Source organism: Suricata suricatta, chromosome 2 (genome assembly GCF_006229205.1).
Source record: "Suricata suricatta isolate VVHF042 chromosome 2, meerkat_22Aug2017_6uvM2_HiC, whole genome shotgun sequence".
NCBI lineage: Eukaryota > Metazoa > Chordata > Mammalia > Carnivora > Herpestidae > Suricata > Suricata suricatta.
The window spans coordinates 47,466,898-47,483,804 of record NC_043701.1 but is presented as its reverse complement, the minus strand read 5'-3'; the positions used below and the strand labels follow the sequence as shown (position 1 = coordinate 47,483,804).

Below are 16,907 nucleotides of genomic sequence, written 5' to 3'. Positions count from 1 at the left end.
AGTTGAATGCTTAACTGACAGAGCCACCCAGGTGCCCCAAAATAGAGTTTTTTAGCAACCACCTTTAAAAACAATCTACAGGGTAAAAGTGGTATGAGTGACACCTGGGCAGAGTGTAGTGACACTCAGCTGTAAAGAATTCTAGAGTCAGGGATGCTGGTTGTAAGAGTGCAGATTAACTGATTGTTGGCTTTGTTTTCTGCCTCCGAAAAAGATTGCAGATAACATTTTTCTGCTCTATAAACCTGCTGATAGTGTTTGAGCTAAAGTATGAATCATTGGAAACTATTAGAATGTTAAGCAGTTTTTCCTTCAGATATTTGTGTGTCCTTTAGGACTGAAGTTTGGAGACAATTTTAAAAGTTCATGTATTTTTAACTGAAGATTTTAAGAACTTTTTTTTTGCTAAGTTTGTCATCTGATACATGTAAGGTATTCTATTATAGTAGGTCATACATGGAATTTTTATTACTAATCCTCACAGACATACACAGAAGGAGAACAAATGGTAGAAGGTGCCACCATTTTGCTAATCTTGTTTTATTACCTCCTCCAAAACATCCCCCCTCCCTCGCCGGAGTTTTTATTTGTTTATTTATTTATTTTTTTGGTTTAATGACATTTTATTTTTTATTTATTTATTTATTTTTCCCATAATATTTTATTGTCAAATTGTTTTCCATATAACACCCAGTGCTCTTCCCCTTAAGTGCCCTCCTCCATCACCACCGCCGGAGTTTTTAAAGCAAATGAATCCTGGATATCAGGATATTTCACTTTAATTCGTTTAGTGTCTTTAACTTGATAAGGACTTTGAAAAAAATACAATTACCACAGCCATATAACACAGAACAAAATTAATAGTATATATTCTAGTTTGCTTGACTAAGGCTTACATTTTGGACTAGTCCAGCAAAATATGTAGCAGAAGCCACTGGAAAAATACTACCACAAAAGCCGGATTTGTTCTGAGCTTGAAAAAGTTCCAGCAGGAAGAAGTATAACATTGAGTACTTCTACCTCTTCCCTCCCACCCCTCACTTAATTTTAGCTTCTTAACTGAGTGCCCTTGCACATTATTTATCTTTTCCATAGATATTGATGAATCCCCACAATAACAAAATTGGGTTTTAGACCAAAGACTTTATAGTATGAAGTTTACAGCGTAACTCATACAAAACAACTCTGGAGATGTTGGGCCTTTGGGGAATATAGTAGGAAACACAGAAGAGGTCACTGCAGGCAGCAGGTGTATGTATTTCAGACCTTGTTTCCCAGCTTAACGTGCTTGGTTCTTTAATTCTTGAGTCAAAAATTTTTGCTTAGCCTTGGTTTGCATCTTAATGTACATGTTTCTGGAGATGTACTTTAGAGAATGGGAAGTGAACTTTGGTCTAGTAAAGCTGCTTCTATATCCCTTTGTGTGTAGGGGGCTATATTTCCTCTCCAGCTGAGGTGCAGTTTGTTCTTTTTCCTCAGGTTGTTGGTGAAGCTACACTTCCCAAGCATTACCACAAGGTGATGCAGTGACTTTGCATATTACCTCTCCACCGGGCTGTGTGTGTCTGCGTGTTCTGTGTGTGTGTGTGTGTGTGTGTGTCTCTGTGCGCACTAATGAATATTGTATAAATCTACCTGTGAATCCTCTTGGTACATTGACATTCTCTGAATTTCAGCATTTTTTAAAGCTTTCCCATCTTTTCATTTCTTTGAGTGAAATAGGACTTATGGGAATTTTATTTTGCTATTTTGAAATGGATTAATTCATGTGGTAATTACATTCAGATTACATTACCCTAGTAATGCATGACTAGGAGATATATTGGGATTTAATTTTTAAAGTTCGAAAAACTAGTAATGAGAGTAGAATGACTCGTAAAACATTTCTGTAGTTATAATTGCATTGAACTTTTAAAAAGGTAGGAAGGAGTATTGGAAAGAGATTAATTAAGGTTATTAGGATCACAAATTATCTTAAGATTTATAATCATGAATATATTTAAAGTCTGATGTTAGGGTTTTCTGTTAAAAACTTGAATTTTGGGGGGAAGGATTAAAAATGAAATTTTATGTTAATATGTTTATTTAAAATCGTGAAAACCATGCATTTATGTATACTGGTAAAAATCAATTAAAAGTCTTCACACATTCCTCATGGGTAAAGACTGTTACTGTGCTCTGTGTACTTTTTGAGTCCTTTTTGATTCATACTTATCTTTTCAGTGAAGTAAAAGTGGAAAATAGATCATGGATTTTTAAAACACTGTTGTAGTTGAGGTTAAAAGTTTAAACTTCACTGCCTTGTTTTATAACATAATTACAGCTTTGTTGATTTAGTTTACTTTAGGAAATATGTTAAATTTTAAGAAAAAGTTTCATTCTTAAACTGCTTTTAATTAAAAACATGGGCAACTCATTCTAATGTAGCCTTATTTTCTCCTTAATATTTTCCTCAGGGAAACTGAAATATTCATTTTCTTTGTAGAAAAATATTACTGATTCACTTGTCTCAGTTTTGGTAGTTGTATCTGCTAGAGATTGGTTTCATAGATTTAGCTATAGCTATAGTACTGAACAATATTTCAAAACTGGAAGCGACGCGTTATCTTTTCATTTTTTATGAAGACATCGACTTGGAAGGAGATTATCATTAGTGACTTTATTAGCACCATGACATCCCTCTGAGCCCAAATTTTAGCTCTGACAACTCAAACAAGGTAATTAACACTCTTCATTTATTTTATGCAGAGTTCCCAATGTTTGTAAGTAAGTGCTACCTTTTTTCATTTTACTGAAGGCTTTGTCATAGCAGCTGGGGAATACTAGTTAAGTCCTTCTGTGAAATAGGACTGCTGGTCATAAAGCTTTTTGTTAGAGCAGAGATCTAGGAGGAGCGCTACTGAATACACACTCCTTAACCTTGGAATCCTGGCAGAGGTCAGGGCTGACAGTCAACAGTATGGGCTTCTAGGTTCACCTTTGACACTCTTTGTGAGATGTCCAGTATATTGTTTCAGTAAAGTAGTACTTGAATAGAAGTCCAGCAGACACAAGAAAAGTGGATATTTTCTGAAGTGTTGTTTATTATTTTGGAACTTCAAAAATGTGCTAGTATTTCAAACAGGTCAGCAAAAGAAATATATTGTAAAAGCATATTGTCTTAGATCTTAGCAGTAAAAACTTTCTTAATAGTTAAAATATGAGTATAGACTAACTGCTGTGTTTCCCCTGTAGATACTTTATGGATTTGTGAAGTGAATTAGATTAATTTGATTAGCAAAAATTTTGCCTCGTTTTTCCCATTACGGAGATTTCTGTTATGATGACTGAGAAGCAAGTACCATAGGAATGTTGTCATAGTTTATGTGTACTGTAGAATCAATAATCACTAATTATACTGAGTCTGTGACATACATATAGATGGTTTTTTTGAGTGAATTCTCAGTTGTATACTTGTTCTCAAAAAGTAGAGCACTATTAAAATATGAAAAATATTTATGTCCTGCAGATTTTTACAGTTCATTTTCACCATCGCTCCTGTGCTTGGTGTTCACTAAACCTGTGAACATTTACTGAATCAGTAAGAGAATTTCAACAGCTATGTATTTCATTGGCACCATACATTAGAAAAAGTATTTTTTGAGAGAGAGATCGCAAGTGAGCGAGGGGCAGGCAGTGAGAGAATCCTATGAGGAGCAGAGAGAGCAGAGAGGGAGGGACTGAGAGAGAGAAGTGGTGCTAGTGTTTTACTCAAAGCGGAGCTTGAGCTCACCCAATGTGGAACTCAGACTCATGTGTGAGATCATGATCTCAGCTGCAGTCCAATGCTTAACGACTGAGCCACCTGGGTGCCCATAAGAAATAATTTATTTTAAATCAGTAAATATATGGAAAGAGCACATGAACAGTGGAAGTCAAGGTAGGATCATTGAAGCCAGAATGAAAGGGTAAAATCAGTATAGGTTGAAAGGAACAAATAGGCTGAATAGTGTCAGTAGATTGACTGAGATTTTATGTGGTTTGAGAGATCTGAACAAGTGTGTACCAGAAATTCTGAAGACAGGCTAGGTCTGGGCATTTGTGGAAATGAGAGGTGGTAATGAATGCTAAAGTTGTTGGGTTGGGTGAGAACCCTATCTTGGCTGCACACTTGGTTGAGATTACCCGGAGAGGGGTCCCTGCTTGGTTTAGTTGGTACACCATGAAACTCTTGATCTCTGGGGTTGTGAGTTCAAGCCTCCTGTTGGTTATAGAGGTTATTTAAAAATAATAGCTTAAAAAGTCTCCCCAAATAATCTTTATCTTTTGAAGGAAAAAAAGGGCACACACACACCATATTCCCGCAGGTCCTCTTTCCGGAAAGTCATTGTCCTCTTTCCTTTTTTATTTTTTGAAGTTTATTTTTTATTAAAACAATTTTTTTAATGTTTTATTTTTGAGAGAGACAGCTTGAGCAGGGGAGGGGGGTCAGAGAGAGAGGCAGACACAGAATCTGAAGACAGAGCCTGACGTGGTGCTCAAACCCACGAACCTTGAGATCCTGACCTGAATTGAAGCTGGACACTTAACCGACTGAGCCACCCAGGCGCCCCAGTTTATTTTATTTTATTTTTAATGTTTATTGATTTGAGAGAGAGAGTGATCCTGTGTGGGGTAGGGGCAGAGAGAGAGAAGGGGATGGAATATCCAAAGCAGACTCTGTACTGACAGCAGGGAGCCTGATGCAGGGCTCCATCCAGCTCCTGAACTGTGAGATCATGACCTGAACTGAAGTTGGATGCTTAACTGAGCCACCAGATACCCCTAAAGATTTTATTTTTAAGTAACCTCTGTAACTAATGTGGGTCTCTAACTCACAACCTTGAACTCAGGAGTTGCATGCTTTACCTACCAACTGGGCCAGCCAGATGCCACCCCTCCCTTTTAAAGACCCCCCCCCCATGATATAAAAAAAATTTTTTTTTTAAAACAGTTATTTATTTTTGGGAGACAGAGACCAATCATGAGCAGGGGGAGGGACAGAGAGAGAAGGACAGACAGAATCGGAAGGAGGCTTCAGGCTCTGAGCTGCCAGCACAGAGCCTGCCGCAGGACTCGAACCCATGAACTGTGAGATCATGACCTGAGCCGAAGTTGGACACTTAACTAACTGAGCCACCCAGGCGCCCCAAGACCCCGTAAGGATTTTAATATGTAGCTCAGGTTGAGAATGCTGGTCTAAGGGATCATGAACATGGCTCAGGCACAGAGAGGTTAACATCAATTAATAACCTAGAACCTAGAGGAGAGGGATGTGTCAGATTGAGGAAGATAATTATTAAGGTCAAGGGTTCAGCATAGAAACACTTCTGATTCATTTGCTTTTGTTTACAAACGAAGCAGCTGGCTAGGCTTTCCAAGAGAGTTGAGAGTTTTTGATTTTGTTTTAACATTTTTTTAAATCCTTGTGTAACTTTCTGAGTCATTTTATAACTTGTTATTTCTCTGTTGTGTTTTCATATTTAATCACAGCTTAAAAAATTTAATCATTTTTAAGAAGGCGTTCCAAATGTATATCTTAATGATTATGGCACTCATGTAATTTGCTTTCAATGTTAGGTATTTTCTGAAGGTGTAAGGTTTTTTTTTTTTTTAGTTGGTATCGTTCAACATACATGATTTACTTGTTTCAGATTCACAATGACATCCTTTCAAGAAGTCCCCTTGCAGACTTCCAACTTTGCCCACGTCATCTTTCAAAATGTGGCCAAGAGTTATCTTCCTAATGCACACCTGGAATGTCATTACACCTTAACTCCATATATCCATCCACATCCAAAAGATTGGGTCGGTATATTTAAGGTAAGAACTTCCTGTGTATTTCTTCAACGTAAGTACTCTCTATTTTCTTTTAAGCAGGTTGATAAGTAGCTTATGTAAGCCTTGTCTTACCTCTGCATTGAGAGCCTTTTTACAACTGTAAACTTAAATGTTTTGTAAACATGAAATAGTTAACAGTACAGAGTAGTGTACAACAAATACTGGGAACTTCAATTCACCAGACTCACCTCTCTTTGATCAAAAGGTTCAGTGTCACTCAAGGTCTTGTGAAAACTTTTTCAGGAGCCTTTTTTTCTCTTCTGTTTTCCCCATTTTTTACCTGATAAAAGATCTTTTCCTTTGAGTTGCTGTATCATTTACTATCTCTTTCAGTCATTGTAATTAATTTCAAACAACTCTATAACCATGTTGTTATTCTGCTGTTCTACTTTCTTAAATATTGCTTATATCGTCTTGTGTTTTTATATGAGTTTTCTGTTTTGCATGAATAAATAGTAAACTCTCTGATGGCAGGTATCCCAATTCTTAAAATTTGCCATTTTTTAAATAATATTTGTGAATTACATTGAGGTGATCATTATGGTGGTGCTTTACTGTGCTACAAACTTTCTGGCAATTTCAACTTTTTAGAATGTAGTAGAGAACTAAAACATAAGATCTTGAGTCTCTTTGGGGTGCCTGACTGGCTTAGTTGGAAGAGCAGGTGACTCTTGATCTTGGATTCGTGAGTTTGAGCCCCACTTTGTATGTAGAGATGACTTAAATAAAATTTTAAAAAGTCATTTGAATATTCAAAATGCCATAAACGTTAACAATTAAGCTTTTCTACTAGATTCCTCTTGATTCTCCCTCAGAATAAATTTATTTTAGAACTGATTTTAATGGTCCTGAAATTTTGATTGGTATGTATAAGTTAAGCAGCAAAGTAGAAAGAAAGAAGAGTAACTGCTAGAATTAGGGTATCTAGAAGTGAAGGGTGGCTGTATAGAGTGAGGAGGGCAGAAAAGCTGTTGAACAAGGGGCACCTTGGTGTCAATTGGTTAAGTGACCAATTTCAGCTCAGGTCATGATCTCATGGTCTGTGACTTTGAGTCCTGCTTAGGACTCTGTTCTGATAGCTCGGAGCCTGGAACCTGCTAGGGATTCTCTGTCTCCCTTTCTCTCTCTCTGCCCCTCCCCTGCTCATACTCTGTCTCTCATTCTCAAAACTATACATTAAAAAAGCCCTATTGAACAAAATAAAATTTGGGAAGAGTTTATTTTAGAGCATGTGAATGGGGGGGATGGAGAGAGAGAGAGTCAGTCAGTCAGTCAGTCAATCCGTCAATCAATCAATCTATCTTAAGCAGGCTCCGTGGTCAGTGGGGAGCCCAACATGGGGTTTGATCCCATGACCCTGGGAGGGATCGTGACCTGAGCTAGAATCATGAGTCGATGCTCAACCGACTCAGCCTCCTAGGCACTCCTAGTTGTTTGTGATTATGAATTTGATTTGGTTTTAGTTGTACAAATATATAAGCACAAGGAATTTACAATTAGATTTATGCTTAGTACAAATTACCTTATAATTAAAATAATTTTTAATAAACTAAAGGTCAGTGAGCTTTTTTATTTTCCTCCCCAAAAGGAGACTTACAGTTCTCATATTTCAGATACTTTTCTAGGTGAGGAAATTGGGAGTGCAGTGATTGTCATGTTTCCTAAGTCACTTAGGCAGACAAGGTCTCCCAGTAAGATAATGTTTTCACTGCATCATACTGCCAACCAGATATAAACAAACAAACAAACACAAACTATAATTTCCTGGTGTAGAAAGTGAACCTGAGCAATGATTTTATGCTTGAATATCTTGTTTCAAGCTTTTGTTTTTCCTTGTTTCTCCTTTCCTTTTCATATTTCTCTTCATTTTGCTTTTTCTGTTTTCCTGCCTTGGTCTCCCTTCAACCTTGCCTCATTTTGTTTTTAAAAAGTATTCTCCTAAAAATAAAATAACTGTAAAATAATCATAATGTTAGAAAACTTGGAATAAAATATAAAAAAATTAAGATGAGTAACAGTTTCATTGCTCAGCTATATTCCTATCTAACAGTGGCTAGCACTATTAATGTTTTAAGTAGTTCCTTCCAGTCTTTTTTTTAATTGAAGGAAGAAGACTTTCACTTTTTCTATTGAATGTATTTTGGAAGTAATTTGAATAGTACTGCATGTCTTTTTTTATGTCCTGAATTTTTCACTTCTGATTATAATCACTTTTTTAAAAGATTTTTTAAGATTTTATTTATTTTTTAAAATGTTTTATTTATTTTGCTACGAAGAGAGACAGAGCATGAGAGGGGGAGGAGCAGAGAGAGAGAAGGAAACACAGAACCGGAAGCAGGCTGCAGGCTCTGAGCTAGCTGTCAGCACAGAGCCTGATGCGGGGCTCGAACCCACAAATGTGAGATCTGACCTGAGCCGAAGTCGGAGGCTTAACCGACTGAGCCACCCAGGCGCCCCGAGATTTTTTAAGATTTTAATCTGTTACCAACTTGGTGCTCAAACCCACAGTCCGGAAATAGAGTTGCATATTCCATCCAAGCCAGCCAGACACCTTGATAATTCCTTTCTTTTTCTTTAAAAACTTAAAAAAAAATGTTTTTATGTATTTTTGAGAGAGAGACAAAGTGTCAGCAGGGGAGGGGCAGAGAGAGAGGGAGACCTAGAATTTGAAGCAAGCTCCAGGTTCTGAGCCATCAGTACAGAGTCTGATGCCGGGTCTCAAAGTCACAAACCACAAGATCATGACCTGAGCTGAAGTTGGAACCTTAACCAACTAAGCCATCCAAGTGCCCCATCATTTTCTTTCTTTCTTTTTTTTTTTAATTTTTAAAATGTTTTATTTATTTTTGATACAGACAGAGACAGAGCATGAGAGGGGGAGGGGCAGAGAGAGAAGGAGACACAGAACCGGAAGCAGGCTCCAGGCTCTGAGCTAGCTGTCAGCACAGAGCCCGATGTGGGGCTCAAACCCACAAATGTGAGATCTGACCTGAGCCGAAGTCGGAGGCTTAACCGACTGAGCCACCCAGGCGCCCCTATTACTTTCTTAATATAAGTAGCTCTGTAACATTTTGTCTTATGGAGGGACATTTATATTGGTTATTATTTCTATTTTACAATCAGCAGTATTTATTCCTCATGTATATTTAGGCAGTTTTGCAGTTTTTTCTTTTAAAAAGATATGACCTTTATTCTTATAAATGATTTTGGGAAACTGCAGTGGATACAAAAGAAAGAAAATGCATGCCCTTACCCTTTGTACCCCCACCTTCCCCAGAAATATCTGTTGTTAGGTTTGGTGTATAATTTTCTAGCTTTTAAAAATCCACTGGCTCATTTTATACTATTCTGTAGGTTTTATGTTTATCCATATATCACCCACAAATTTATTTTCAGTGCCTTTCTTACTCCCAAGTCTTATGTCTATCTTCCTTTACTTCTCCCCCAAAATCATTCCCCGTGGATCTGTTTCTTTCTTTACAAAGGTGCTCTTTGTGTGCTCTCCTGATGTTTATCTTTTCTTCTGTCAAGGTTTCTCAAGAATTTATTAATATCTTAGTTTTACTAGGTAATCTTGAGGTCTCTATGATCTTTACATTTCGTCTCAGAATTTCCTTTATTATCAGTGCTACTCATCCAACCTATTTTTCTGAAATGTTACTCCTATTGAAAGGGAAAACATGGGGAACCTGGGTGGCTCAGTCAGTTAAGCGCTTGACTCTTGGTTTTAACTCAGGTCATGATCTCATGGTTTCTTGAGTTTGAGCCCTGCAGAGCCTGCTGGGGATTCTCTGCTTCCCTCTTTGCCCCTCCCCCACTTGTACTGTCTCTGTCTCTCAAATCAGTTTAAAAAAAGAAAGGGAAAACATTTGTGGCTTTATTCCTTCCATATTATCCTTGTTTCATTTCCTTTTTATGCTTTTGTTTTGCTACTGCATTAGTAGTAGAATTATGCTCAGCACGCTTGTAATTCCCCAAACTAAACTATTTGAAATAATGGGTGTTTTGTTTCCTTCCTTAATATAGATATACCCTCTTAACTGGAATCAAGTGTGGCTCCTAGAAGCAAAGTGTTTTTGACATTCATGGCACTGATAACTTGAAGTTATCCTTATTGGTTGTCGTGTTATTCATGCACTGATAACTTCTAATTCTGTATAATTAAAAAATAAATAGGGATGTGAACCACTAAGTTGATATTACCACTTCCTACTGGATTGTGACCTACAGTTTGAAAATATTTCTTTAGAGACTAAAGATTGCTAATATTCTTCTAGTTTTAGGGTTATGTAATCTGTGATCCTAGGTCTATCAGAATTATAGAACATATGTGTAATCTAATCCTGTGGCTGAGGTATAATTTCTCATATTACCTGCAAATGGATATCTATTATAGGCATACCTTAGAGATATTATGGGTTGGGTTCAGGTCACTACAGGAAAGTAAGTCATGATTTTTTTTTTTTTGGTTTCTTAGCGTATATAAAGTTATGTATTGTAATCTGTTAAGTGTGCAATAGCATTATGTCTAAAAAATGATGTATATCTTAACTAAAAAATACTTTATTGCTAAAAAATAGTAACCCATCATCTGAGTTTCAGCGATTTGTAGTCTTTGGTGGTGATGCTTTGATGATTGATGGCTGCTGACACTGGTCAGCGTGATGATTGCTGAAGGTTGGGGTGGCTGTGGCAATTTCTTGAAATAAGACAACAGAAGGGGCACCGGGATGGCTCAGTTGGTGGAGCATGTGACTCTTGAACTTGGGGTTGTGAGTTTGAGCTCCATACTAGGGGTAAGAAAAAACAAAGTTTGCTTAAAAAAAGCAGTGAAGTTGGCAAATCCATTGACTCTGTCTTTCGCACACAGTTTTTCAGTAGCATGCAATAAATGCTGTTTGGTAGCATTTTACCCACAGTAGGACTTTTTTTTCAGAACTGGAGTCAATACTCTCAAACCCTATTTCTGTTTTATAAACTAAGTTCCTGTAATATTCTAAAAGAGGTTTTAATGTTTATTTTTGAGAGAGAGAGAGAGAGAGAGACAGACAGACTGAGTGGGGGAGGGGCAGAGAGAGAGAGGGAGACACAGAATCTGAAGCAGGTTCCAGCCTCTGAGCTGTCAGCACAGAGCCCGATGTAGGGCTTGAATTCACGAACCATGAGATCATGACCTGAGCTGAAGTCAGATGCTTAACTGACTGAGCAACCCAGGTGTCCCTCCTGTAATATTCTGAATCCTTTGTTGTCATTTCAACAGTTTTTAGCAGGAGTGTATTCCATCTCAAGAAACCAAATTCTTTGCTCATCCATAAGACACAAGTCCTTATCCACTCAAGTTTTATCATGAGATTGCAGCAATTCAGTCACATCTTCAGGTTTTCATCTTGTTCTTTTCCTGTTTTCACTACATCTGTAGTTACTCTCTCCACTGAAGTCTTGAGCCCTCCAAGTCCTCCATGAGGGTTGGAATCAACCTCTTTCAAACTCCTGTTGATGCTTTGAACTGTTCCCACGAATCATGAACGTTTTAGAATGGTGAATTCTTTTTAGAAGGTTTTTGGTTTACTTTGTCCAGATCCATCAGAGGAATCACTGGCAGAAAATGTATTTGTTGAGTAATAAGACTTGTAAATTGAAATTCCTCTTGATTCATGGACTGCAGAATGGATGTTGTGTTAGCAGGTATGAAAACAACATTAACCTTGTATATCTTTATCAAGCTCTTGAGTGAACAGCTGCTTTGTGAATGAGCAGTGGGATTGTGAAAGGAATCTATTTTTCTGAGCGGTAGGTCTCAATAGGGGGCTTGAAATATTTAGTAAACCATGTTATGGACAGATATGCCATTGTAAAGGCTTTGCTCCAGTTATAGAGCATAAGCAGAGTAGATTTAGCATAATTCTAGGAGTTTAGAGATGGTAAGTGAGCATTGGCTTCAACTTAAAATGATCAGCTCTATTAGCCCTTAACAAGAGAGTTGGTCTGTCCTTTGAACCCAGGCATTGACTTTTCTCTCTGTGATGTTCTAGATGGCTCCTTCTTTCAATATAAGGCTGTTTCATCTACATTGAAAATCTGTTGTTTAGTGTAGCCAGTTTTATTAAATATTTTCACAATGTCTTCTGGATAACTGTTACAGCTTCTACATTAACATTTGCTGCTTTGCTTTGTGCTTTATATTATGGAGACATCTCTTTCCTTAAATCTCCTGAACCAACTTCTGCTGGTTTGACTTTCCTGCACCTTCTTTACTTCTCTCAGCCTTAATGGAATTGATGATAGGATAGGGCATTGCCCTGGATTAGGCTTTGGCTTGAGATAATGTTGTGGTTGCCTTGATCTTCTATCTAGACCACTAAAACTTTCTCCACAATGAGCTTAGGCTGTTTCACTTTATCATTCATGTGTTCACTGAAGTAGTACTTTTATGTCCTTTAAGAACTTTCCTTTGTATTCCTTTTTTTTTTTTTTTTTAACATTTTATTTATTTTTGAGAGCGAGTGAGCAAGCATGAGTGAGGGAGGGGCAGAGAGAGAAGGAGACAGAGTCAGAAGTGGGCTTTGTAGCAGTGAGCCCTATGCAGGGCTCAAACTCCGGAATCGTGAGGTTAGAGCTGCTTAGCCGCTCAAACGACTGAGCCACCCAGGCTCCTCTCCTTTGCATTCGTAATTGGGCTGTTTGGTGCAAGACAAATAGCTTTTGGGCTTTCTTGGGTTTTGACATACCTTTCTTGCTCAGCTTAATCATTTATTTGATTTGAAGAGTGAGATGTGCAGCTTTTCCTTTCCATTAAGTGAATACTTAATGGCCACTGTAGGTTATTAAATGGCCTAATTTCAATATTGTGTTTCAGGGAATAAGGAGTGTCTGAGGAGAGGGGGGAGAGTAATGGCCAGTTGGTGGCGCAGTCATAATATACATATTAGTAGGTTCATTGTCTTATATATATGCGTGTGGTTCATGATACTTCAAAATAAATACTGAAGATCACTGCTTATAAATCACCATAACAAATACAATAGTAATGAAAAAGCTTGAAATACTCTGAGAATTACCAAAAATGTGATAGAGTTATGAAGTGACAAATGCTGTTGGAAAGATGGTGCTGATAGACTTGTTTGATTCAGGGTTTTCCCAAACCTTCACTTTGTAAAAAACAACAGCAACAATGACAAAAAACCCAAATGTAGTATATTTGTGAGGCACAATAACATGAATTATGTGTGTACTTGTTTTAAATATCTCTAATATTTAGTATTTAACACACAGTCTATATAGAAAATACAGACTGAGATATGTAACGTACACATCTTGTAAGTTGAAGACATTTTAGATATAGGTGGGATATAGGTTTTCTATTTGTGTATATAAACGTGTTAAGTAATATAGGCCTTTTTACAAAATTTACCAATTGGCTACAGGTAAGACTTGATATGAGAGATTAGTGAAGTTTTAGTTACCACGTTTAGTGGGGAGAAGGAAATCTAAACACACTGAAACTTGAGATTTAAAATAGTAAGATTTAAAAATTTATGTTTAGTAAAAAACATGTTTAGTGAAGTTAAATTATAAAGAGAAACATAAGTTGTTATATTTGATCATGTGCATACTAAGATTTTCCTTGAGAAATTCGGTATCAAAATTGTATTTTTAATACATAATAGAAACTCAGCTGTTCAATTTATATAAACTTTTATAACTATGTTATAGCTCAATAAAAATCATAAAAATTTGACAAGCTTGTTAAAATACCCAATGATTTGTAAACATAGCAACCCATGTTTTAATTTTAGGATGCAGTAAAAGACAATATGCTATCTCACTCTAATATTAAACTACTTATAATCTCTGTGTTTTTGCTGTTTTCGTTTAGGTCGGATGGAGTACTGCTCGTGATTATTACACATTTCTATGGTCTCCTATGCCTGAACATTACGTAGACGGATCAACAGTTAATTGTGTATTAGCATTTCAAGGTAAGAATTGAAAACTGCAGAACTTGATGAAATTAAATGTTTTATTGCCTTTAAAAATGTTGTTTTCCATACTAATGGTCTACTTAGGCATCTCCAGCACACCAAAGTTGAATTAGTGTCTTTTTTTTTTTTTTTAAACAAAAGTCATAAGAATATAAATGCGAGTATAGGATACATATTTTATCTGGGCATTTCAAAGGATTTTTGCTTGGGGCACTTGAGTGGCTCAGTCAGTTGAGCGTCCGACTTTGACTCAGGTCTTGATCTGATCATGTAGTTTGTGAGTTTGAGCCCCATATTGGGCTTGCTGCTGTCAGTGCACAGCCTGCTTTGGATCCTCTGTCTCCCTCTCTCTGCCCCTCCCCTGTTTGTGCTCTCTCAAATATTAGCATTTTTTTTTAAAAAAGGTTTTTTGCTTATCTTTCAGTGAAGAGTGAGTTTTCCTTCCAGAGCCCAATGTGGGGCTCTATCTCACAAACTGACCTCATGACCTAAACTGAAATCAAGAGTTGAAATGCTCAGTGTTCAGTCATTTTTAATGTGATTAATTTTATTAAGTTAACTTACTGAATTTGTTATAGTGCCTAATGATTTTATTGGTGGTTTACTATGAAGTTAAAAAGCAGTAAATAAAAAAAAGGAGAAAAGTATCCAGTTTGTGAAGAGCATTGTCATGGGAGCTAAGCATAAATGTAGTTAAGCTTTCCAAGCTTTTGAAAATTTGTTAAATATTACTCTGAAATTCACAAATAAAAGCTTCTGCTTGCCAAGAACCCATTTGTTATATAAAGTCAGAGTATTCATGAAAAACATTGTCATAGAATATTAGAACTAGAAGGGATTTTAAGCACAATCCAAAATCACCCTGCTCATTTTATGAATGAGTCATGAGAATCGTGAAATGTAAAGCTCAACTAATACAGATACATAAATGTAATTCTTTTTCTAAATGGACTCATAATTTGATTGCTTTTCTGTTTTCTTTTCAATGTTATTGACCTGATGAGAGGTTTTTCTAGATAGCTTTAAATTGCAACCCTGAATAACTACCTCTGGTATCTCAAACAATAGTTGAACCATTTTTTAGTGGATTACTTTTGTGATTTATCAGACCTTGAATATCTAATTTGTAGAATTTTTTAAAAGTTTTTTTTTTTTTTTTTTTTAATTTTGAGAGACATAGACACAGCATGGATGGTGGAGAGGGAGAGAAAACTCTGAACAGGCTCCGTGCCCCCCCCCACCCCTTTTAAAGCTTATTTATTTTGAGAGAGAGTGCCTGTTTGCACACACATGCACAAGTTGGGGAAGGGGCAGAGAGAGGGAGAGAGAGAATCTAATGTGGAGCTGGAACTTACGAACCATGAGATCTTGACCTGAGCTAAAATCAAGATTAGGACACTTAAAATCAAGACTGAGCCACCCAGGCACCCCTATGTGGTGGTGTGTTTTTCATGATTAGATTGAGGTCATAAGGAAGAATATCGTGTCATAGAAGTGCTGTTATACTTACTCTTCAGTGCATTGTATCAGGGAGTACTTGATAGTCCTCTCTCATTCCTGGTTATGTTAATCTTTTAAATTTATTTTATTAAAATTATTCATTTTAGAGAGATAGAGTGTGAGCAGGTGTGGGGCAGAGAGAGAGAGAGGGAGACACAGAATCTGAAGCAGGCTCCATCCAGGCTCTGAGCTGTCAGCAAACAGCCTAACACTGGGCTTGAACTCAAAAGCACAAGCTGTGAGATAATGACCTGAGCTGAAGCCACCCAGGTACCCCTGGTGATGTCAATCTTGATCACTTGGTGTCTGAGGCTGGGTTTCTCTACCTGTAAAGTTAGTATTTTTTCTTTTGTAATTAATTAATACAATGGAGGAGTTTGAGATGAAGGAAATACCCTGTTTTTCCTCAAACTTTCACCTACTAATTTTAGTATCTATAGGTAGGATCTTGCCTACAATTTTTAAAAATTGTTTTCATGTTTGTTTATATTTTTGAGAGAATGTTGTTCAAACAGGGGAGGGGCAGAGAGAGATTTTCCAGGGAGACTCCACTCAGCTCAGACAGCGGGATGCGGGGCTCGAACTCACAAACTGTGAGACCATGACCTGAGCTGAAACCAAGAGTCTGGTGCTCAGCCAACTGAGCCACCCAGGAGTCCCTGGCTTACAACAATTTTTATTGTTGTGTTTCTCTAATGATGCTTTTCTATTCTCATTCCTTGCACATTTACTAACTAGTTGGAATTACTACTTTAAGAATAATTGTCTCCTTCCCCATAGACTCATAGATATTTATTATTTTCTATGGAATAAAATCTAAGACTATCCTTTTTTGTTGTGCAAACTATTCTGGCTTGCTTTGGCCATTGGGAGCTCCATCAGGTGGGCTCCTGTGTTTTTGACATTCCTTCCACTTTGTATTCTGTTTTAAGGACTTCTTTTTTTCAAGCACCACAAGATGTTCCAGGCTTTTCTTGTATTTTCTCTGATCCTCCCTCTTGCTGCTAACGAAGAAAGTTAACTATTTGTTAAAGAAGGAAATCAAGTGAAGTAGATAGAATAATGAGGCTGAAAATTTCAAGTTATGAAAGAATAACAGCCGTAGTGATTACAAATTTCTGGATAGATATGAATATTCAAGATGAGGTGGATGTATTGATCTTTGTATAGTCATCTCACAACCACTGAATGCTTCCTTTTTGTGAGTCATTAGGGGGGATGCTAGAATTTTTAAATACATATTTGCCCTCAGTATTTCCAAGTTCTTAATATAAAGCATGTATACCAATGGAATTGAAAGTCTACTGTGGAGTTTTTTTTTTAATGTACAAAATACTGTGGGAGCTCTGGAGAAGAGATAAAGTTTTATTTTGAGCAAGGATAATCCAGCAAATCTTAAAGAGTGGGTAACAGATGCGATGAAGGAAGAAGGAACAAATATCAAACACATTTTCATCAGATAATGGGCTAGATGGTACAAATATATTATACATACTTTTAAATTCTGAGATAGATGGCTTCATAGCTCTTTTACAGATAAGAAATTGGGGCTCAGGAAGGTTGAGT

The 16,907-nt window shown here is 36.9% G+C and overlaps 1 protein-coding gene across 2 annotated transcripts in view; it reads left to right on the top strand.

Annotated features, from left to right (window-relative positions):
- TAX1BP1 (Tax1 binding protein 1) overlaps positions 1-16,907 on the top strand; it is a 66,484-nt gene that overhangs the window by 2,038 nt on the left and 47,539 nt on the right. For both annotated transcript variants that reach the window (XM_029925839.1, XM_029925830.1), the window contains exons 2-3: positions 5,673-5,841; positions 13,736-13,838. In XM_029925839.1, the coding sequence (XP_029781699.1) occupies positions 5,680-5,841; positions 13,736-13,838 (265 nt within the window). In that variant the 5' untranslated portion in view covers positions 5,673-5,679. The remainder of the gene's footprint in view (positions 1-5,672; positions 5,842-13,735; positions 13,839-16,907) is intronic.